This window comes from Chamaea fasciata, unplaced genomic scaffold (assembly GCF_029207755.1).
Source record: "Chamaea fasciata isolate MVZ Bird 193981 ecotype frontalis unplaced genomic scaffold, bChaFas1.0.hap1 SCAF_11, whole genome shotgun sequence".
Taxonomy (NCBI): Eukaryota; Metazoa; Chordata; class Aves; order Passeriformes; family Sylviidae; genus Chamaea; species Chamaea fasciata.
In genome coordinates, this window is record NW_027094096.1 from 11,735,501 (window position 1) to 11,757,800 (window position 22,300).

The window sequence follows — 22,300 nt, forward strand, 5'->3', positions numbered from 1 at the left end:
CGCAGGCGGCGGCGGCGCCGGAGCGATGGCGGCGGGAGACGGCGGCGACGAGGTGCGGGTGCTGCAGAACCTACGGGGAAAGATCTGTAAGTGCGGCACCGCGGTGGGGCCGAGCGCCCGTGGGCGCCGCGCTCAGGTGTCGCTCCCGCCCCGGCCCCGCCGCTGCCGCTCCCTCCCCGCGGCGAGACGGGCGGGCGCTGGCGCGGCGGCCCTGGAGGCGGCGGGGCGGGGGCGGGAGGGCGCGGAGGGGCCGCGGCCGCCGCGGGCCGGGTGAGGGTCGGGCCGCGCTGCGGCGGCCCCGCGGAGGGGCTTTGTGGCGGCAGCGACCACGCGTGCGGGGTTGGGCCGGGGTCTGCGCGGCCCGCGGCGGGACGGCGAGCGAGCGGATGAATGCATGGATGGATACGCGGACGCGGCGGGGCCGCGGGAGGCCCGGAGCGGCAGGGAAGCATCCGCGGCTCCGAGGGATCCCTGGAGTCGGCGGGCGAACGGAAATGCCCCCTCCCGCCCGGACCTCGGGCATCGGAGTCTGTTTGTCAGGCTGAAATTGCGAAATTAGCGATGTGCAGGAAGTTGGTGGTGAAGGGCTGTTCTGGAAGCGGTCGCCAGTACTCCCGTGCCTCCGTGCAGCGTGTGTGCGAGCGGGAGGAGGCGGAGAGAGGGGCCGGTGGCCTTATTTTGGTAGTTGGGAAGTGCTGACTGCCAGTAGCGATAGCCCCGGTAACGTGGGAAGCCGGCGGATGGGCCGGGCGGAGGGCTGGGGGAGGCGCACGGATCGTGCGGTGCGGCTGGGGAGCACTTCAAAGCGAGTGGGGGAAACAGGATGTGCCGCGGCTTCCTCAGGGGTATCGGAGTACATTCATACCGCTCGGACGCGGCCCGCTTGTTTCCTTTCTCACGCAGCCGATCGACTTTTTTGAGAATGAAGCGAAGCAAGTTGAATCGGGCATGGCGCTGGGGTTGAGAACCGGTTGTGAAAACGTGTTTGAAGGATTAGGTTTGGTGGAGGAGTGGAGCGGTGTTTACTTAAATATCGTCATGTAGCCTAGATGTATTTACTGTGTCTTCAGTAAATAGAAGACTGGGTCATGAAAACAGGAGATGGCCTGGAGTGGAGCCGGAGGTGCTCTCACTCCGAGGTGCCAGCAATAGGACGTGGTTGGGTAGGCAAGGCTGAACACACACTGAGATCTGCTGCTGTTAGCAATTAGCACAGAAATAATACAGGCCAGCTAGCCTTCAGAAAAGCTTGCCATTAGTTTTGGGGTTAAAGCATGAATTCATGGAATCATAGGGTTATGAAATGGTTTGGTTTAAGTATCATCTCGTTCCAATGCTGCTGCCATGGGCAGGGTCACCTTCTGCTTGACCATCTCAGAGCTCCATCCAGCCTGGCCTTGGACACTTCCGAGGGTGAGGCATCCATAGCTTGTCTGGGCAGCCTGTGCCAGTGTCTCACTACCCTCCGAGTAAAGAATTTCTTCCATATATTGAACCTAAATTTCCACTTTTTCAGTTTGTTCCCATTACTCCTCATCCTGTCACTGCAGTTCCTGATGAAGAGCCCCTCTCTGGCTTCCCCCATGAGATATTGGAAGGTTGCTGTGAGGTCTTCACACAGCCTTCTCCAGGCTGAGCAGCCCCACCTTTCTTAATCTGTTTTCCATAATCTCAAGCAACCAGTGTTTCATGTATTCCCTAGGAAGCAGGTCATAGTACTCCCTAGAAAGAAGGACTATGACCTGCTTCCGAGGAATACATGAGACATTGGTTGCTAAAAATTATTGAAGCTGGCTTCTTTTTGGATACTATTCTGCTTCCTATCTTTCATTGTAAGGTTTTGTCAACACTGTCCTACACAACGTTCAGTCAGTTTTACATTTTGGGATACTTGATGAAAGTTTTCCACTAAGCATTAAAAAACAAAGCAGAATGTCTTGAGACTTACATTGAAACCAGTTTTATTGTCCCATTTATGCATTACAGAGTGAGCCTGCGGTTGTATCATAACTTTAGATGTTCAGTTACCTGACAGAAGTGTTGGTAAACAGAGGACTCTGACCTTCCTGGGGAATATGTGGAAAGTTCACTGCTAAAGATGGACCTGTAAGAACCCATTTGAAAAATGAGTGGAAGTAACAGCTGCAATAAAAGATGTGTCTTGAAACAGTGTGAAAATCACTTTGTAACCCTACTTACTTTTTCTAAGAAAACAAAACCTGTTTTAAAACTCTCAATGAGTTAAATATGCTGTGGAAGCTTGGGAGCCCTCTGATGCTTACATGCTCTTTTGGCTTCTTTCCACAACAAATATTGTTATGTTCACTTCTTGCTAGTATTCTAATACTGTGTTTTGTGGGGGAAAACCTTCTGAATGAACAGTAATAAACAAATGTAATAATGCAACCCTCCTTGATCTGGAGGGATTAACAATAGCAGACCTTACTTTGGAAAGCTGATGTTCATTGTCTGAAGGAATTCCTTATAGCGTGCTTCTTACAAGGGGAATAGATTTTGGTGCCCAAGCTTTGCTGGCAATTAAAACTTGACACTGATTCATTTTATGTGTGTTGCATGAGAGAGCACGGTAGTTTTAATGAGGTAATATCAGTTCTGTGTAATTCTGCATGTATAGAAAACACCATCTGCAGAAAGTTGTTATTTATACTGTGTTTTGCAATGCACAAATCGGTGGCAAAATCTAAATTTAGTGATGTTATACAAATCATTACACCAGATTTAGAATTGAGATGTTCCTAAAGGTGGCTTAAGCAGCCATTGCATCCCTAGCAGTGAGGAACCTGAGTAAGGACACATTTGCAGTCCCTGGTACCCTGTTTTTGTGGGCTGTTAGTGTTTGCAACCAGTGTTCTGCTTCCAGTTTTCGAGTGAGGTGAGATGAACTGGTCTTGCCTGTTTAAGATTCTGTAATATTTTTGGAAAATGTAATATTACTATTAAGTAGGTTTTCACCAAAAACCCAGTAAAATACTGTCTTTTCTTTTTGACAATGCTTTTGTATTGCTGGCTCTGTTTCATATGCCATAGTAATGACAAAAATGCTTGACAAAGGTATGTGGTGTCAGGTAGCTTTAGGCATATCTTGTAGTGTAGTGTTTCAGGCTCTGGCTTCTGTTTTCATTTTATGCCATACAGAAGTACAGGAAGTGATTTTAGTTGCCTTGATTGGAGTGTTTACAGAAACCTGCATTAGTGAAGCACTTGGAAAAGTGTCCCTGTTGTCTCCTAGAGCTCATTTGACAAAATCCAGGATGTATTCTTTTTCAGACTTGCCCCATGTTTTCTACAGTGTGTGGTTATCTTGGATTCTGCTGCACTCCTGGAGTGGAATTTATTGTTGCTATATAATATGTTTAGTCCTATGAAGCAAATACTTCAGTTTATGTGCATAAATGTCTTCTGGCAGGGACCCAGAACAAAGAAATGTAGAAGATGAACACTAATTGCACACTTTTACTCAGCAGAGGAAATTACATATATGTACTGAAAATGTAAACATTCAGGCAGATATCTGATATTGTTAATACTTGATTTTTATGCAACCATTGTAGCCTTAGGTTTCTCAGAAAAGGGAAGATGTAGTGTAATCGAAGACTTGAGCCTTAAAAAAAAAAAAAAGGGAAATAGCTTCTTGGAAGAGGTGGATCACTATATGAGTGAAAAGTCTCCCACGGTTACGGATACTAAGAGGTGTTAGAAAGGATGTGAAATCTCATGCTCTCTATTTCACCTGACAAGTGCTCTGAGGTTATTTTTAACCCAAGACTGAGGATTCTCTTCCTACCAAAAGTTTGTCTATGCTTTAAAGCCAGGACTACTTTTGCTACAAAATAAAGAGTTTTTAACTCATTAGAAAATCAGATGACAGAATATTCAGAGTTGCAAGGTACCCATAAGGATCATCAGTTTCAGCTCTTGAGTGAATGGCTCATATGGGGATTGAACCCACAGCCTTGCACCATGCTTTAACCAACTGAAATCAAATCTTTTATTTTGTGTATTCCTCTGGGTAGAAAGTTTCTTTTAAAACTGAAAAACTGCAACATAGTATACATACAAATAATGAATTATTCAGAAATATTTAATTTTTACTCCTTTTAAGAAAATATGAAACTATAGTAACTGTAATTTCCTTTCAAAGTCCACTGAACGATGCCTTTACAGTGATGATTAAATAATATTATATTTTAAATATTTTCTGGGAAAATAAGACTGTGTCAAGTATTAACTGAAACATAAAGATTCTTCTCAGGAACAGCTGACACAGCCAGTTCATGCTTCTTAATGACAAACTTTTGGTATCAGGAACTCTCTGGTGATTGCATCCAGATTGGTGAACTGCTTTTTATTTGTCATATGTTTTATTAAATTAGCTCTTCCTTAAAAAGAATTAAGGCAGTGGTAATCTGTTGCTTTTCTTTGTTCTCCTGCAATATCTCACTTAAGGGTAACTTGGAGTTTAGTCCCTTTTTGGAGTCTAAAGCCATTGAAACCAGGTTCTGTTCACGTCTCTCAATCCGTCAACATGAAGTTTGGTGTTTAAAAATGATGTGTGTACTTCTTCCTCTCCCACACTGAAGTTGATGAAAAGCTTGTTGATGCTTCTGAGAGCACAAGTTTTAACTGTGGAAGTTCCTTAAGTGTCTGTTCATGCTTTCCATCAGTGTACATATCCCTGACCTGGAAAATGTCATGATTGAAGTTCAGTCTGTGTTCCTGTTAAACTGTCACGTTCTCTGCTCAGAGTCAGTTGGGGCAGCCTTTCCAGTGCTGGGCATTACTTACTTGACTTCCAAAACTGTAACAGCTGAACTCAAAATAACTCTCTAACACAAAGAGTGTGGAGGAGAGAGAAAACAGAACTTTTGATTTTACATTTTACCAGCATAAAGCTTACTCACTGTACTTCATATCTGCATTTAAAAAAAAAAACAAAACATGTACGACCTTTCAAATCTAGTTTCAAACTGTGCTTTCTGAAAGGTCTTATGCTATTCAAACATAAAAGTAATTTCAACTCAATACTTTGATGTACTTTCCATCCTATTTTTAATATCTTATATAAATAGGTAGTGTTTCAATGAAGTTGATCCCACGTGTCATGAGGAGAGGTATTTCCAGCAGCAGGCAAGGATGAACACTACTGTGAGAGGTCCTGGCTGAGACCCAATGCAGTTCTGGTTGCCCATGGTTTGGACAACCAGGTGGAACAGGGACAGATGACCTGCTCTGTTCAGGAGCCTCTCAGGGGAGAGAGTGCCAGAAAAACTTGTAATTTCTTTTAGCAAAATAAAAGGTGGAAAGGGTCTGTTTGCTCTCTTCAGATGTTCAAAGCAGGAAGTCATTGTTTTATCTAAAGAACGGTGTTGCTATAAATTAATGTAGATGTGTGTAGCGTTTGGATTTTTTGAAGAGCTTTCCAACTTCAACTGGTTTTAACTGTGATTGCTTAGAGGGAACCATTTCCTAAGAGATCTGCCTTATGTCCAGCATGTAATTGCAGTGGCCTAGATTCAACACGCAGCAAAACTTTGTATTCTTGTGCTGCCAATCTTTCCTTTTTATTAGAAACTTCCTTTTCTTCTTTTCCATGTTGCATTGAATTAAGAGGTGATTATTTCCCCCTGCTACTAGTTAGGAAAAAATGAATACTCATGAGGGGTATATTTTCAAAGGCTCAGCCAACTCAAAATCTGCTGTTGGTTGTGGAAAATGAAGTAAAGATTTGATGGGCACATTCTTATTAATCAGCTTCCTTTAGCTCAAGTATTTGCAGAGAAAATACTGAGTGAACAATAGCTCAGGCAGATCATATCTTGGTGTTATGACCTAATGCCATATGACCTCAGGCTGTGAGTGTCTCGGATTTAGCACGTTGTGCAGGGTCAAGCCAGAGATGAGACCTTTCAAGGGAAAGTGCAGGTGCTGCAGGAAGTGGTGTTCATGAGTCAGTGTGTGTCTCTTCCTGTCAACTCTCATTCCATGTGAAGATGGATGTAGCAACTTCTCTGCCCTCTTGAAGTCTACAAATTGAAAATTAATATCAAAACGCATGCTGAATGGAAAAGTAAATTTTTTGAAGACACTAAAACTGTGACATTCTTGTACCTGACATTTTGTTTTTCCCCTGCAATATTTACAATATTTTTTTTTTATTTACAGATGACGCCAAACACTTAGTACCCAACAAAATGAGAGACTTTTTCTGTACCATAAACTTGGACCAAGAAGAAGTTTTTCGTACACAGGTAGTTGAGAAATCTTTAAGGTAAGCTCAGTTTTTAAATGGATATGAAGCAAGACTGGCCAATACCAGTGTGCATGGCTTTTGCTTGTACTACTTTAAAATGAGAACTGACTTGTGGCAGCTACTCGGAGATGTTATGGCACTGTGTAAATCATGAGACTGTTGCAAGAAGTCAAAAGTGAGTCTTGTGAACTTCTAAATGAAGCATTGTAGAATATATTTTACTATTACTCTATTCTGTTCAAGTGGGCAGTGTAACATTCTTGCAAGGGAAAGAAATCTACTTGATACTTGGCTCCCCATGTCATTTCCTACTTCTGGCAAGCAGTGGAACTGTATTGGTGGAATTCTTCTGTTACTGTGTATCTGGTAAAACCTGTTTCTACTAGGAAGGAACCGGAACTTTGGCTGTGTCAGTTTTCTGTGCTGTGGGGTGTCCCTGAACAGGCTTTGTTCTCTCCTGTAATTCTTGTTCTGGGAGCTGTAACAGGACCCACACGGAATGCCTTACTTTCCTTCCCTGGGCACCGCTTGCTGTAGATTCTGCGGCTGTTTTGGAGCCTTGAAAAGGATCAAACAAAAGTCAGGGTGACGCAGCTGCAGTAGTGTAGGTGCTTTCACGTCTCACAACTCTGAAGTTCACAGAGCACCCAAAAAAGCATCACTGCAGCTTCACTGTTCGGAATATCTGAGTGACAGTTTCAGTTATGTGGAGGTGAAATTAAACCTTCTTTTTCAAACCCACACAGTCTGTTCAAACTCTTGAAAGTTTTCTTATTTCCTTTTTCCAGTGGTTTTGTTCTTAGTATTTGTTCTTTGAGCTCTCTCTCCAGATGTTTACAGGTGAGGAGCAGCTCAGATGGCAAAGTTAAACAGGGAATTTAATTTTTTCAGAACATCATTTCAGAGCCTCCTTATGCTTCTGCATGAAAAGCAAATGCCATATGTGTACAATCAGGGACTAATATTTTGCTTATATTCCTAATCTGTAACTGCTGTAGTCAGATCCATAAAGTTTTCAGAATTTACCAGGCTGCAATTGAGATTGGTTGATTACCCAAACAAAATCAATTGAGTAATCCTTCAGAGAAAAATGTTAAAGAGATTGTATTGATAAAGCAGAAACTTCACATTTCCCCTTCAAATTGACAATAGGTTGATGAGCAAAAAACCCCAACCCAGCATATCTCTGGAAGACTTTGGAAATCTCTGGTTTTGATGTTACTAATGGAAACCTTAAAAGTTACTACTGTGCTTACAAACAAGACCTGTTACATATGATGTATACACTGACTTTTTTTTATGTTCTATTTTAAAATTATTAAATTTGTGCTTTCATCATTTGATAAAAGAAGTGTTAGTTGCATAATAAAATATTTGATAAAGTAAAACACCTCAGAGCCATCAAAAACATTTTAATAGTATTGAAGTTTCAACTGAAATTTAATTGCAATGTCATTAATACTTTACAGAGGAAATGAAGTAAAAAATCTCACTATAACAAAACAGTTGGGGAGAGGGAAGTCTCAAATAACATGCCTCAAGTAGAGAACTTTTCTGGTGATATGAAATGAATATTTGGAAGATGGCAACATTGTATTAGAAGCTGGTGTTTAGAATTGATCTTTACCTTTTTGTCTCCACCGACTTCATAGGTGACTCCTTCATCCTCTGCGTTAGGGGAGGGTTCCATACTAACCAGTGAAATGTGATGAAGTAACTCGCCCTCTATTAGCAGCTACAAGAGTTGGCTGCTTACACTTGATTACTACTGTGTATGCAGTTATGAAGGTTGACTCTCATTCCAAAAACTTAATTACAACATTTGTTTCTTATTGCTATGTTAAACTAGAAACCCTGCTAACCTAGAGGTATTGGGACAGGAGATGAAAGCTCTAATCTCTTAATAACCTGAAAACTTTATGAATTGCTCTTCAGTAAGCTGTAGTGCAGTATAATTTTAGTCACGGTTGCAACTTTGAATTTCATTGTTTTGTTTCATATTATTTGCTTTTTCTTACACACAGTTCACAGTCTGTTTTTGTCACTGTATTATGGGTCGCAAATTTATACAAGTTGTAATCTAAATTTTAGTCGTGTGAATATCAACTAATTAAATGTCTATGGAAGTAATTATCACTAGAATTAAAATTAGTTTTGACTACAGTGATTACAAACCATTAGGAAGTGTATTTATTAAATGTGCAAATAGGTTGGGCCTTCCACCAGCACTGGGAGAGTTGTTGAAGTGCAGATGTAAAACAAATGACTTTCCAAAGTTAAAAAACCATGACTTAATACTGAAGTGAAAGAGGGATATTTTGGCTAATGACTCAAGAAATATTTCCTGACATGGAGTGGGATTTCTGTGGGTTCTGAAGAAAGATTTTTTTTTTTTTTTCCTCATGGAAAGTTGAAAGAATATCTGTGAACCTCCTCAGATGTCTGTGGTTAGATATGAGGAATGGGCTGGGGGGGTGGAAAGGGGATTGTGGAATGTGTGTGTCTGCTTTTTTTTTTTTTTTTTTTTTTTTTTTTTTTTTTTTTTTAATCTAAACTAAATCCGCTGTCTTTTTTTTCCCAACTGAACTTTGTGGTCGTGCAAGGTTATAGCAGAAATTAATTCCCATGTTGATGTAACCATTGCTTTTATCAACTGACAGACTGGGGCATTGGTCAGTGTCCTCACGGAAGTGCCAGGTTACTGTGCCAAGTAACCAAGGGAAGAGCAGAGGAGTGTGTTACACAGTGAAATTGAATCTTCTGTACTACTGTAATCCAGTTCTTCCTGTATGGCAGTCTGGTCGTCCTTTGAATTAGTGCTATCTTCTAATTTTTATCCGTCACAGTCTTTAAAGTTCTTGCATCAAAGTCTCAAATGAAAGTACTAAACTGACTGAATCCCTGAGGAACAGGATGAGTCAGTTCCCCACTTTAATTATTCCTCATTGGTGTGAACTGTTGTACCCCATCAGCCTGTTCTGGATGTGCCTAAGAATTTCTTTACAAATTCATTGTATTCTTTACCTTAAATTTTCTCTCTCTCCCTCATACTTTGCTGATGAATCAACTGATAACCACTGGTAATTTAGGTAAAGAAAAGTGTATCAACATGAGTAAAACAATGTATTGCCTTCTATTTGTGCTCGTGTTATTGACTTGTTCTTTCTTGCCTAATCTGAGACTTCATGCAGTGTTGAAGTCAAAATAACAGTAATGAACGTTAATGGCTCTTCATCCTTTGGGGGCTGGGGGATATGTGTAGCTGTGAAGTTTGCTCACCTAGGTGCAAGATAAAGGTGCTAAATAGATTTTTTGGCAGTCTCTGCTTATAGTCTCCATCCCAGCCTAATTATAGTTGGGTGCATAGAGTCCCATAGGGACTTAAACCCTTGGCACTTGTTGGTGTGCACTGCAGTCTGCTGTTCCCTTAGGGTGTCTGTCTGGAGCTGAACCAGAGCAGAGTTTCCGCTGACACCATTGTCCCCCTGTTCGCTCCTTCTGCTGTAGTCTCTCTTTGTTTGTACTGCTGCAACTTTATTTGTATAGCTGTGAGGGGAAGCAGATCGTGGACTTGAGCAAAGTTTAAAATAAGCCTTTGTTTCATCCTCGGTGTTGGTCTGAGTTATTGTGTCAATACAATTAAAATGAGCAGTGATGGTAATAAGGAAGTTGAGGCTCTTTAGGGCTGCTAAAGGTAATGCTTGTGAGTTTATACCTTCAGTCATGGTGCTGGCAAGAAGAACCCAGCCCTTGTAATCAAAGCAGAATTTGTTGGCTTTGAAATTATAATAAAAGAAGGGAGCTGAAAAACCACAGTTAAATTTTTCAACTGAGAATTCTTCAACTATTTCTCAGTGTAGTGCAGAGTCTAATATTGATTTGTCTGCTTTGTAGCGTGTGGTAAAAGGTCTGTGTTTTAACAACAAGGACATTCTCACTTGTGGAATTCCTGCCCTGAAAGTTCTTGTTTCTAAAAATCTATTCTAGACATTTGAAATACTAGATTTTTCAGCTGTGTTCTTTCCCACTTTTTAAGTTAGTTATCAACTCTTCTTTTTAATTTCTTTGATGAGCCATTGTCCCTCATCATGGGGTGGTGTTTTCTTTTTCTGTGATTATTTTGGAGGGAAGAGAGTAGAGATGGTGATGTGTTTTTGCTTTGGATAGGTAATAACATAAACTACTTGTTCTAAATGTAAGCATATTTGTCATATTTGTATCAGTTTAAGAAAGTATTGTAGCAGTAGTGTCAGAATGATCCTTTGCTGGGAAACAAAAAAATCCCAGTGTTTGTTTCAGGGTTTGGTATAAGTTATCACAGTACTTTTCTGCATAAAAGTAGTTTCATGAACGTGAACATCTTTCCCCTCTGATATTAATGCATTGTTACTGAAACTATTTTAAGAACCCAGTTGTTCTAAAATAGCAAGGTTTTTCTGTGGATCAGCTTGACTTTCAGAATTCATCACTTACAGTAGCACAAACAACAGTGTGGTTTTGTTCAGTCTTGAAATACAATTTTCTGACTGCTGGCTCTGATTACATCAATAAGTACTCCTTAAGTTGGATGAGAATATCGGTTCTGGGAGTGAAGATACCAACACACTGTATGAAATATGGGTAACATAGAGGAACCCAGAGTCTTTTTCTGTAGAGGGCTGTGCAAATGGCAGTTAAATAGGGTGAACTTGCAAACATGATATTGGACTTCTTTAGATGGAGAAATGCAGTGACCATTTAAGCATGAGGGAGACTGTGTGTACTTGAGATTAACATTTCTCTTTTTCACTGTTCTATCTTAGTTTCAAGTGATAATAACTTCTTACAGGTCTGAATCCTAGAGCAGCAGTTTTGACGTGGAAGTTAGTGCTAAACAAATGCCAGTTAGTTAAGTAATCAATAAGTTGTGTTTAAATGTAGTTAAATCGTGTACTGAATAAGAAAATGAAACAAAACTTGTGCATGTCTCAGGAAGTCTACAGAACCAGCTAGAATAATTTCAAGACAGGAAAATAGAATTGAAATTGCAGAGGAGACACCACTCTCTGTATGCTCCGATTCTTACCTTTGATTAAACAAACAGAAGGCATTGGCATGTTACTGTGTGTTCTTGTACTGAAAGGGTTTTGGGCACCTTTGTTGACAGCTAATTCAGTGTAGTGCTAAGGGCCATGGGCTGGGACAGCAGTAAAATGCAGCTTTTTAATATTCATCTTCTATATAAATTGCATACAGTGTTTCTCTATTTTAACTTCAAATCTTTTTTTTTTCTAGTCCTTATTTTGGAGAAGAGTTTTATTTTGAGATCCCAAGAACATTCCAGTGGTTGTCCTTCTACATTTATGATAAAAGTGTTTTACAAAAGGACCTGCGTATAGGTAAGTGTCTGTGAGGTGCTGTCAGCATCTTGCAGAGCAGAACACTTGATTGTTTTCAGTAGCATTATCTGTAGGATTATGGGTACAATTATTGGTGAAGCATCTTTCAAAACTGTGTATAGTACATTTAAGTGCTCCTTTAAAGTTTGTAAAGAAGGATTTTATTTCCTTGCTTCATTCTATTATACTAGAATATGTTTGCTTTTTTGGCTAGTAGGACATTTTATAGTCTTATTATGGTCTGAATACATTTTCTAAAGTTCTCTTTGTTTCTTCTCTGCTTTTGCTTCATTGGAATATTTGAATAATTGTCACTACTTAAAGATCTTTAAAGACTAAATTGTGGAATAATTCCGCAATAATTACAATTGTGGAATTATTATTAAAACCATTTATAGATAATTTTTCCCTGTCAGTGCAACCTGTGACTTAGTGACTTACAAAGCATTTGGCAGCAACTTGTGTAGCTTCAATGAAAAGTCACGGGAGGTGGATTTCTTTTTTTCCTTCCCTGCATAATGACTTTATTGCAGCTGCTTTTTAGATACAAAGTTCTAATAGTCTGCTGTGGAAGAAGCCTTTGCTTTACTTGAATTGAGGAAGGAAATAATTTGCACCAGGATGTCAGATAATTTGATGTAATAACAGCTTTCCAAATAGCAATCAGAAGAGTAAAAGGCATCTACTTCAGTTTCCTGTTTAAACATTCTTGAACACCATTTTTGTTCTCGCAAATCTATTATGTTATTTCCAGCCTCAAGTGTGTTCTTTATCTTACCTTCTTACTGGTGATATCCAGGATAACAAATAATAATTAATGCCATCAGGCTTTATATAAACTATTTTCTGCTCTACTTACGCATTAACATTCCTTGCTTTATGTTCTTCATATAGCATCATAAACATAAAGAAAAGCTAAAGGAGAGTTTAGACAAAATCAAATTTCAAACATAATTAAATATTTTTTCTATTCAGATGAAGGTAATATTTATGTTCTCTCCCCCTGCCATGCTCCCTCAGGAAAGGTGTCAATCAAAAAAGAAGATTTATGCAACTACACAGGAAAAGAGAACTGGTTTATGCTTCAACCTGTTGATTCTAATTCAGAGGTTCAGGTAACTATTAAACTGTACATTTACTTTTGAAAGTTAAGTTCAGATAAGAGCATGTGATGGTAGAAGATTACACTGAGCTGTGGGAGATAGGACTTGGCATCTGTATTTTTTGTGAGGCAGTTGTGTCTTCAGTTTGGTTGGAGAATAATGTACTCTGCACCTAAGCTGATATTATTCCTCATGGTACTTAAAACTGGCAGAAGACATGAAGCAACTGTTTGGGAAAGGTTTTAACAGTGTTCTGATGTCTGAAATGTTTGTAAGAGCAGTCATGTACTTGAGGTGCGTGAATGGGTCCTAAAACTCTTGAATAATTTTTTTTTTAGTCATTTTTAGTGTTAACTGAAATCATGTCTGAGTCTGTGACATTGAAATGGTTAGTCTCCAAAACCTGGAGGTACTTATGCTCTGTTCATCTCTCTTATCTTGAAACACTTTCTGCATTTAGTATCAAAAACCAGCGCTTCACAGTTTTATTTCAGCTTGTGGTTCCAGTTCTTCAAACAGAATTGTTCTAGGAATAGGTAAAAATGAGATGGCTCTAGAAGTTTTAGTAATTCTCTTTTTTGTGTCAAGAACTAAACAGAATTCTTGAGAATCTCTTAACCTTCTTGCTGTGATAAACTGTTAGATTTTACTAGGTTTTTTTCCAGATTTGCCTGAGGGCAAAAGTCTTAGACTTGACAGTGTTTGTATTTTTTTAGTGACCTGAAAGTCCCTTTGGGTAGGGAGAATCCTGGCTACTTTCACAAGATCTGAACGTGCACAGAATTCTCATATTATTTCCACAGTTGATTCATTTATGAGCCATAAGTTATTCTGCAGCTCTTGGGTATTGGAGGGCATGTGGTTGCTTAACATGAAGACAGATTTTCAAAACGTCTGAATACCACTTCCCCTTGTTGAAAATCAGTCCTCTTTCAGTTATGATAGAATGGAGTAGAGTGGTTCATTTGGAAGGGAACTAGAGATCATCTAGTCCAGCTGCACATTGTCTTCTTTGAATTCTTTAATGTAATCACTCTGAAAAGTCTAAGAGAAAGCACTTTGCAGATATAAACTAGAAGGCAGTTTCCACTTTGACTCAGACATTGTCGTGCTTGCTATGTTTTTTCTGTCATAAAAATGTATTGAGAAAGGTATTTCTTGTCATAATACTACATGGGCATGTGAAACTTCAATTAGAATATTCCGTTAATAGAATTTAGTGATTTCTTACATACTGGAAATAAAAAAGGTTGTAGTTTTCCATGGCTTTGGGACTCACAGCGGAATGTAAGTTCTTACTTTTCTATGCCTGTGCTGTGCAAAGCACTGTCCTGCATGACACTTCCATTAAGAAATGACCTTTTCTGCTCAGGTGTATGCTCCTTATATTTATCTTTCCTTGAGTCAGGGCATTTGGGCGGGTTTCTCCTGAACTGTTTTATTTTTCTATAGAAGTCTTCAGAGCATAGCTGAGACCAGTTCCCATCTGCCACATTTGGCTGAGAACTTGTTGGTTTGCATGTGCTGTGCAGTACTGAAATATGTTCTGAGATGTCCAAGATTGTTGGCTGGACATGGCTGAAAGTAGCAGACTTTTATATTGCACATGTGCAGAAAAAGTGCATGAAATACTTATAAAGCTAAATCAGTTTGGAGAAAAAAAAGTTGTTTTCTTCTTCTCATGGCACTATACATGTAGCTGATTTTTTGTTCCTCTGGTTCCCTCCATGTGAATGTTTTCCAGAATTTACCATGTGTACAAGGGAATAGGATAGCAGAGAAGTATTTTGTGTTCTGTGGATGTGTTCAGGACACTTTGAAGTTGTTTGGTTGGAATTATTTTTGTGGTTTTCTATAAATCTGCATTTCAAGAAAAGTGTACTTTTTATGTACCAGTCATCTATTCTTTACAGGTTAACTTTGGTATAATTAGCAGCCTGTATACCAGGAATGTTAGTGGTGGAGATTTTTAGGAAGCAGCTGCTCTGCTCTGTGTTTTGATATTAGCTGGTTTTCGTTATGCTGCTGTTCATAGCATTATAAGTTCATATTAATCTTGTTTTCTTGAAACTTTTTCCTTTCTCCACTAGTTCTTGAAAATTAAGTACAAATGTGGGAATACTAAGTAAATAAACTAGAATTTGAGAAGTTGGGTGAAACAGGCCACGTTTATCTGCAGCTGGCACAAACTTGTTTACATGTATTAGCTTTTAAAAAATGTTTTGTTTTCCAAAATGCATATAGCGTCAGCATGCTAGTAAAATTGTGAGAATTGCTTAACCCCTTTTTTATTTATAAAATCTTCATTAATCTGTTTTGAAATTGGCTTATTAAACACGCCTTTGATCTTTGATATTATTCATAGCAAGACACTTCTACAGAGATTTATATAAATATCTATAGCTTTATACATGTATTTATACATAGTAGAGTTTTTAGGGATCTCTACTTGAAACACACATTGGTAAGATAAAAATCTTTCACACACTGTTAAGGTTTTTGAACATTCACTGTTCTTTTTCTTAAAATTGATAGGATCTGTATCCATAAAACTCCGTCTTCCTATAGTAAGTGCCTGAAAATTGATTGTTATTCCATTTCTAAAGTTAAAATAGTACCTACCTGCCTTTGAACAACCCTTAAATCTACAGATGCAAAGTGCATTCACAGGAAATCGCTGTTTATTATTTATTGTATAAGAATGGCAGATTCCTGTATTTTGAAGTAAAAGCCTTCTGTGCAGCCACATTTAAAACCTAGTTGCATAATATGTAAGAAGTTCTGATAAAGATCTGCAGATCAGCAACTTTAGGAAACCATCACGCTGCCCTTGACAAACAAAATGACAAAAATGTTCTAAAACTCCCCATGCATGTTGGGGAAATGTTTACTTGGAGCCTCATTACTGTAGTCATCATGGTGCTGAGCTGGTAGTTCTCACTGTACATGCACAGGTAGTTCCCAGGAGCAGCAACATGCTGTTTTACTCCTGCTGTTTGTGTAAAACACAATTTGTGGGTTTTGGTTTTAAAAGCAAAAGGAAGGTGTTTAGGCCATTCACAGTATCTGTTTTCTAAAACAAGTGAAGTCAGCTATTTTAATAAATACTAATAATGTTTTTCTTTTCATTTGTCATTCCAAAACTTTGCCTTGTAAGGCTGTTGGCATGCTTCTCAGTATCCTGTTTTTATCCTGTAAATCTGTTTTTGTAATGGAGTTTCTCTGCTTGACAAATACTTTCTTAATGTACCTGTGTTCCTGTCCCTGTAGTAACAGTTTGCAAAACACTTGGCAGGCATCCCAAAGCAGTTAGGTTTGGAACTGCCTTGTAAAAGAAGCTTCATTTCTCCTCCCATGTGACAAACAGAGAAGGAAACGCAGCCTTTGCCCCAGGGGATTTACAATAAAAAACTTTGCAGTTTTATGGCAAAACATAACTGCTCTAGAAATGTGTGCAAGGTCAGCTAAGGGTTTTACTTCCATTTTAGCAGAAAGGCAAAGCTGTAGTTCAGATTATGACTTGCTTCCTTTGCCACTCTTGCAGATCACCTTCCAGAACCCTTCCCTGAGAATTTTGATTGTGTACCGACCAGTATCATCGGATGTTCCATTTAGCAAATAAACAAGGTCTGAGAATTGCAAGGAGAACACTGTTAGAGGAAAGGCTCTGTCAGTGTGTGCTTATCTTAGCTATAAAAGCCAGCACAAACAGCCAAGGCACTGAAAGCAGTAGCAGGTATTGTTCAGGAGGTAGTTTTTTGGAACAAAATTCAAGTACTAAATTTTGATCATCCCAAGAAAGTTGCATATCATGGTTTAAAGTTATGGAGCCTTTTATTGAGAGGGTCCAGTAGGTTGACCCTTGCTGATTTCTGAAGTTAATCCATGCTGTGCCATAATTTATGGGTTCTTTTTCTTAAATACATCCTGTCATATCAGGAAAAAAAAAAAAAAGGAAGAAGCTGGGTTTCGCAATTATTGCCACCTTTTCCTCTCCTTTGGTTGTGTTTACTGTTACTTGAGTACAGCAGTAGTCTTCATGAGATAATTGAAAACTGCCCTGGGATGCACAGTACGTTTCTAAATTATCTTCAGTCTGGTGTGATGGACAGGATTTCACAGTGATTGTTAAATGCTGCTGGTTATGGCTATTCTACTTTTCTGGGTTTCTTACTTGCCTTCAGAATCCAAGGTAATCTCAGAAGTTTCTCTTGAAGTGTTCAGAAATTCGTGTCTTTGCAAGGGTTCATCCCATGCTTGGGACAAAACAGCTGTGACTCTTGCTCTTGGTGATTGCTCATGCTGGAAGAAATACTTGTGTGTGTTAAATTTGTAGGGGCTTGACTGATTCTTGTGCTGTCTGTAGATGACACAGTGCATCTCTCTAGCATTGTCTCAAAGTTCAGGTGCATCCATCATACTCTACTTGCAGGATATGTGCTTTAGATGAGATGTTTTCTTCAAGTGGTTATATTGGAATTACCTTAAATAACTCCTAACTGTAAACTATATTATCTTCAAATTCTTACTTTTAAAAGAAATGCCTTTAAAATTATTTGTGTTTCTCTCCTGTTTTTTTTCAGGGAAAAGTTCACCTTGAATTAAAACTGAACGAACTGATAACAGACAATGGATCTGTGTGCCAGCAACTAGTAGTACAGTAAGGAAATACATTAATCCCTTAATATTTGGTTGTTTGTTAGAACATTATGGGACTTGTCTTTCCTGATACTGGTTGTCTGCATGTCTTGGTACCAATGGCATTTTTCTTTTTATGTGACTTTCCTTGGAATCTGCCTTATGAGGAGATGAGTGTATGTCTAGGGAACTCCAAGAGAAGTTTTTCACAGCTGCTCATCTCTACTGGCAAAGCCCTCACTTTTATTGGGACTACTAGGATTAGTGTCTTGTAATTCCAGTTGAATTTGGTCTGGTGAGAAAGCTAGGAATGTGCAGTGCAGCTGACAGCCAGAACTTGCAGTACTGCTGTTACTGACCGAATTACTGCTGCTGCTGGTATTTTTTGGGGGTTGGTATGGTAAAATGTATTGCTAGTTTTGCTTCAGAATTATTTTCTTCTGGTTAACCATGATAAGAAGTTCTTACAGAAGAGCGAAGTACAGGAGTTGTGGTTCTGGAGCAGCATGTTTGCCACATTTGAATAAAATTTCGTAGCAACAACTTCAGGAGCTTTCACTACCAAACTTAATTTTGGCTCTGAAGTGTAAAAATGCATGTCAAACAGCATCATAGACACAGTAACTTTTTGGTATATTTGCTAATGTAATTTTCATTATGAAATTAAGATGATGTTCTTGTCTTAGCCAACTCTCTAAATCCAGATGAGCAGTTGAGTTGGAGCCAGACCCAGCAAAGTGATCTGTTTGCTGTTCTCTAACTTGGTATGAAGGGGGAAGCTATTCTGTGGTAGAACTAAGCTAGTGAAAATGGTGATGGTTTAATGGCTTAGGCTGATAATTCGGGTAAGATGGAACTTGCTGGCCATCAAGATACCTTTATTACTTAATGATAATTTGGAATGTGTCTGCTTTTATAGTGAGGTAGCAGCATGGTTCATTGGCAGTCCTGCGGCTCTTACTTCTGTATCTTGCAGCACAAAGCAGAACAGCTTTTAGAACAGCTTTTTCCCTGTGGACTGTTCACCATCAAAAGCTGGCTGGAGCTTTATGACTTTGTGTTTTATTCCCAACTTTCTTAATTTTCAGAAAATTTTATATTTTGATATGTTCATGTGCTCCAAGTTAGTGTTGTGGGGTTTTTATTTTAAAAACTTGCCTGGATTTTTCATATGTTGAAGAAAAGTTGCATTAGGAAGTTGCTGTTGTAAATTGCAGTTCTGAGTAGGAAGTGGTTTACTCACTGTGCCCTCTCTTAGGATCTCTTAATGACGGAGATAATTGATCAAAAGGAAGCCAGGCTCCTCTTTTGCTTGCTGCACTCACCCACTCACTGCCATGTGGGAGAGGATTGTGCGTTAAACACTGCAGTCTTACATCAGTGCTCTTGTCTGAGGTTATGAAATGCACTGGAGTTCCTTAAACTAAAAATGTTTAGCACGATTTTACCACATGTGCTGCTGTCCTTGAAATAATTTACTGCATTAGTAATACTTTGTACATAAATATATTTTGGATATATGTGTGAGAGTATGAGAAATAAGAAACCTCTCCCTGAATGTTTTTACTATAGAAATGGACGTGAGACGCATTTGACCTTAAAGCGTGAGGAACTTACAGAAAATGCATGTGGGAGCATTAAAGAGAAAATTAAACACTTAAAAACCCTGATTGTTTTGTACATTTCCCATGATAATTAGTAAATGATGCACTTCCTGCTATGTTTCACGAGTCACCAGGCCCTGAGAAGACATTGAATTAGTAACTCCTTTAACAAAGCTGAAAGATAGAAAGGAGCAGAACCATAATTGAGTAAAAGAGAGACAAGGAGTGGGCACAAATGTATGTGTCTGTTCCTGACTCTTCTTTATTTGTTCTAAACTGGAAAATAATGGCCAAAGGAGAAAAAATCACTGAAAAAAAAAATTCTTGACATACAGGCTATGACACTTGCCTTTCAGGAGCAACATTTTACTTCATGTTCATATTAGTGGTGTCTCAATGCAATGAAAATGAGATGCTTTTAAACCTTCACTGGTTAAATTTTTTCTAGGGTAGGAGAATTCTAGATAGTTGTGCTGGCTTCTGTGCACACTTATGTTGCTAATGGATTTCCACTGTGTATTCCCTGCGAGTCCAAAAATCCTACAAAGATGAAAAATAGCAGCTCCAACTTCCATTACACGAGATTAAACGTGGTGTTAAGTGCACACACAATAGCAAGTAATTCAAAGGCTGTGATTGTGAGCATTACCTGGAGTCCCCTATGACCTTGTGGCTGAACCAAAAGGATGACTGGCTAGGCAATGGATTCCTGTTTGGGGTCTGTAAACATGGCTCTAGAGGCTTTTTCTGCTGATCTTCTAGATGAGTTTTATGAGGATTAATTTATGAGTTTTATGAGGATTAATTAAAAATGCAATTCCAGTAGCTTTTTTTGGCATAAAGCATAGTTAATCATAGTCCTTCGGTGAAGGACTATGATAGAGCTCATGCAGAGCTGGCTGAACCCTGATTTTACACATTTTTGTATTAATTGCAAACTTGCTGTTAAGTTTCATGCAGATACACTGACAGACTGTGAATTAAAACTTTGTTTTGTCTCCTGTACTAATTGTTTCCTTTTCTAATGTGTGAATGAGGAGGGGAAAAGGGCAAGAGATTACCTGCTGACTCAGTCTGGGTTGTTTTTTTTGAAACCACCGTGGCGTGTATAGTAGTAGCACATTTCACAAATACATCCTCGCAGCTCTTGCTGGGAGTCCCTAAGAAGGAGTTTGCATGGCCATTGTTTGCATGTTTGCTGCTGCTGAAATAGATGATACTTGAGCAGTTTCTTGGCAAATTGGCAGTGGGTGGTGGCACCTGCCTTCTCTGGGGTTAACAGCCCTTCAGCTCTGAAAGAAGGTTTTATGTATTTACAGTGTGAATACTTCAAAGCTCAGAAATAGTTTATTACAGCCAGATTTTGACTTCGTTACACATACTTTTTCTACATGAATGATACACCATGACCTTAAATTGACCTGTCAGTTTGTTACTGTCCTGTTTATACCTTCCTTTGCTCACATGAAGTTGTTCTAGTGAGCACAGCAATTTTATGAAGTGTACATACAGATCTTAATGGCTGCAGTTCGGGAGTGTCTGTCCCTGGAGAACTTCAGCTGATTTGAATGATGGAGGTAGGGTCAGTCATTGAGGGGGTTTATTTTGGGCTGGGTCTTTTTAAGGACTTATTTTCACCTTCTAAGCTGAATATATGCCAGTTATATCTGAAAGGCTCTCATTTCCTGTATGAAACTCCTCTTGCACAACAAACTACTGAGATGAGAATTAATGTAAACTGAAACATATCTTACACTGTACTGGAACAGGGCTGTAGTTGGAGAAAAGAACCAAAGTTCTGTTAGTTGCTTAAAGAGTACATAAGGATATAGTAGTCTAAAATATAAAAAAGGCTTCTAAGTTCCTGTCTACTTCAAACTCCATGCCTTTATACCTTTTGAATGACAGCTGCCTAGCTAGGTAGATGAAATGACTTGTCAAAGCTGAAATATTTTTACTGTATGTTAGAAATGTATTTATTATGGTTGTCAGAATAGGACTGTATCTTTAGTGTTACTTTGGTTTTTTGATTGGTGAAAATGTTGGGCATTTTGTTTGTTGGTTGTGGTTTTGCTGGGATCTCTCGGTTGTTGTTTTCCTGTTAAAGGAGACTGCAGTTGCAGCACTGTGCCTGATTCTTTGAGGAAAGGCAGTATTCCTGTGAAACTTGCTGACTGGCGAACTGAGAGAGGTTTTTTTTCATTCCATTCATTTCCATTCCAACTGTTCAATTTCTGTTCAGTCTACTCTCGTTTAGCCACTTCAAACATCTTCAGAATTTTTAAACATGCTTACTGGAGGCTGTTTGTTTAGCAGCTTGAAAGTATCAGTAATGATTCAGTGCAGTGTGCTCAGTCCCTGGGGAGGAGCAATCCAGCTCGGTAGCGCTGAGTTGATTTAATGGCTTTCTATCCCTAATGACTGCTTGCCTCTGGAGCTTGGGAGGGCTCCTGCAGGACCAGGGCAGTTCAGTTTGCCAGGCTGACAACTGGCTTCCTGTGAGGCTGGTAAGCAGAAGCAGCAGTTCAGCTGCCTTGGCTGGGCTGTCACACATGTGTCTAAAGCAGACTCCAGGCAGTACCTGCAGACTGAAGGGATGGATCTGACTGGCTGCCTTGGAATGAGAGATGGAAGGGGAGGAGATGAGCTAAATTTGGAACAAATTTTTGTGCCTGATAGGTGGAAGAGAGAGGTATGGAGATATTAGGAGCTGATGGTCAGGAGAGGTGTTGGATCAGGACAGGCTGTCTCACAAACTAGGCAGACCATACTTGCTGGCAACAAAACTGGGACTTGGGCAGGAGGTGAAAAGGGAATATTAGAGCTGCCTCCATGGGGACACCAGCCGGAGCATGAAATCGACTTGAAATGACAGATCCGTAAGATGAATCTAGAGATTCTAGTTCTGCTGCAAGGCTGTGAAGTTGTCACTAAAATGTTTTTCATCTAACAGGAAATCACAAACAAGCCTTTCTTTAGTTTCTGTGTGTTGTGGTCAAGAGAACAGAACAAGCTGTTTATGTAACCAGAAGTCCCAGAGTATCTGTTAGCTAGAGAAATCCAGGAGTTGGGTCAACATGTCAAAGACTGTAAGAAGGGAAATTGTGGTGTTCTTGTTAAAACAGCTGAGTTCTCTTCAGATAAGGTTGATCCATCTGCTGTGAATTTCCTATGAGGTTCAAATTGAGGCTGATTAAAGGTACTCAGCACTCGCACCTGAAACTGCGAAGCCTGAGGAGCTGCAGAGTGTTTTATGCTACAGGATGCCCATCAGTCTGAAAGAAGGGTCCTGCCTCAGATCAGATA

At 39.5% G+C, this 22,300-nt stretch overlaps 1 protein-coding gene across 1 annotated transcript in view; it reads left to right on the forward strand.

Moving 5' to 3' along the window:
* RASA2 (RAS p21 protein activator 2) overlaps window positions 1-22,300 on the forward strand; it is a 44,803-nt gene continuing 22,503 nt past the window's right edge. Inside the window, exons 1-5 of the mRNA XM_066193238.1 lie at window positions 1-86; window positions 6,184-6,289; window positions 11,546-11,649; window positions 12,670-12,764; window positions 17,336-17,412. Of these exons, the coding sequence (XP_066049335.1) occupies window positions 26-86; window positions 6,184-6,289; window positions 11,546-11,649; window positions 12,670-12,764; window positions 17,336-17,412 (443 nt within the window). The 5' untranslated portion in view covers window positions 1-25. The remainder of the gene's footprint in view (window positions 87-6,183; window positions 6,290-11,545; window positions 11,650-12,669; window positions 12,765-17,335; window positions 17,413-22,300) is intronic.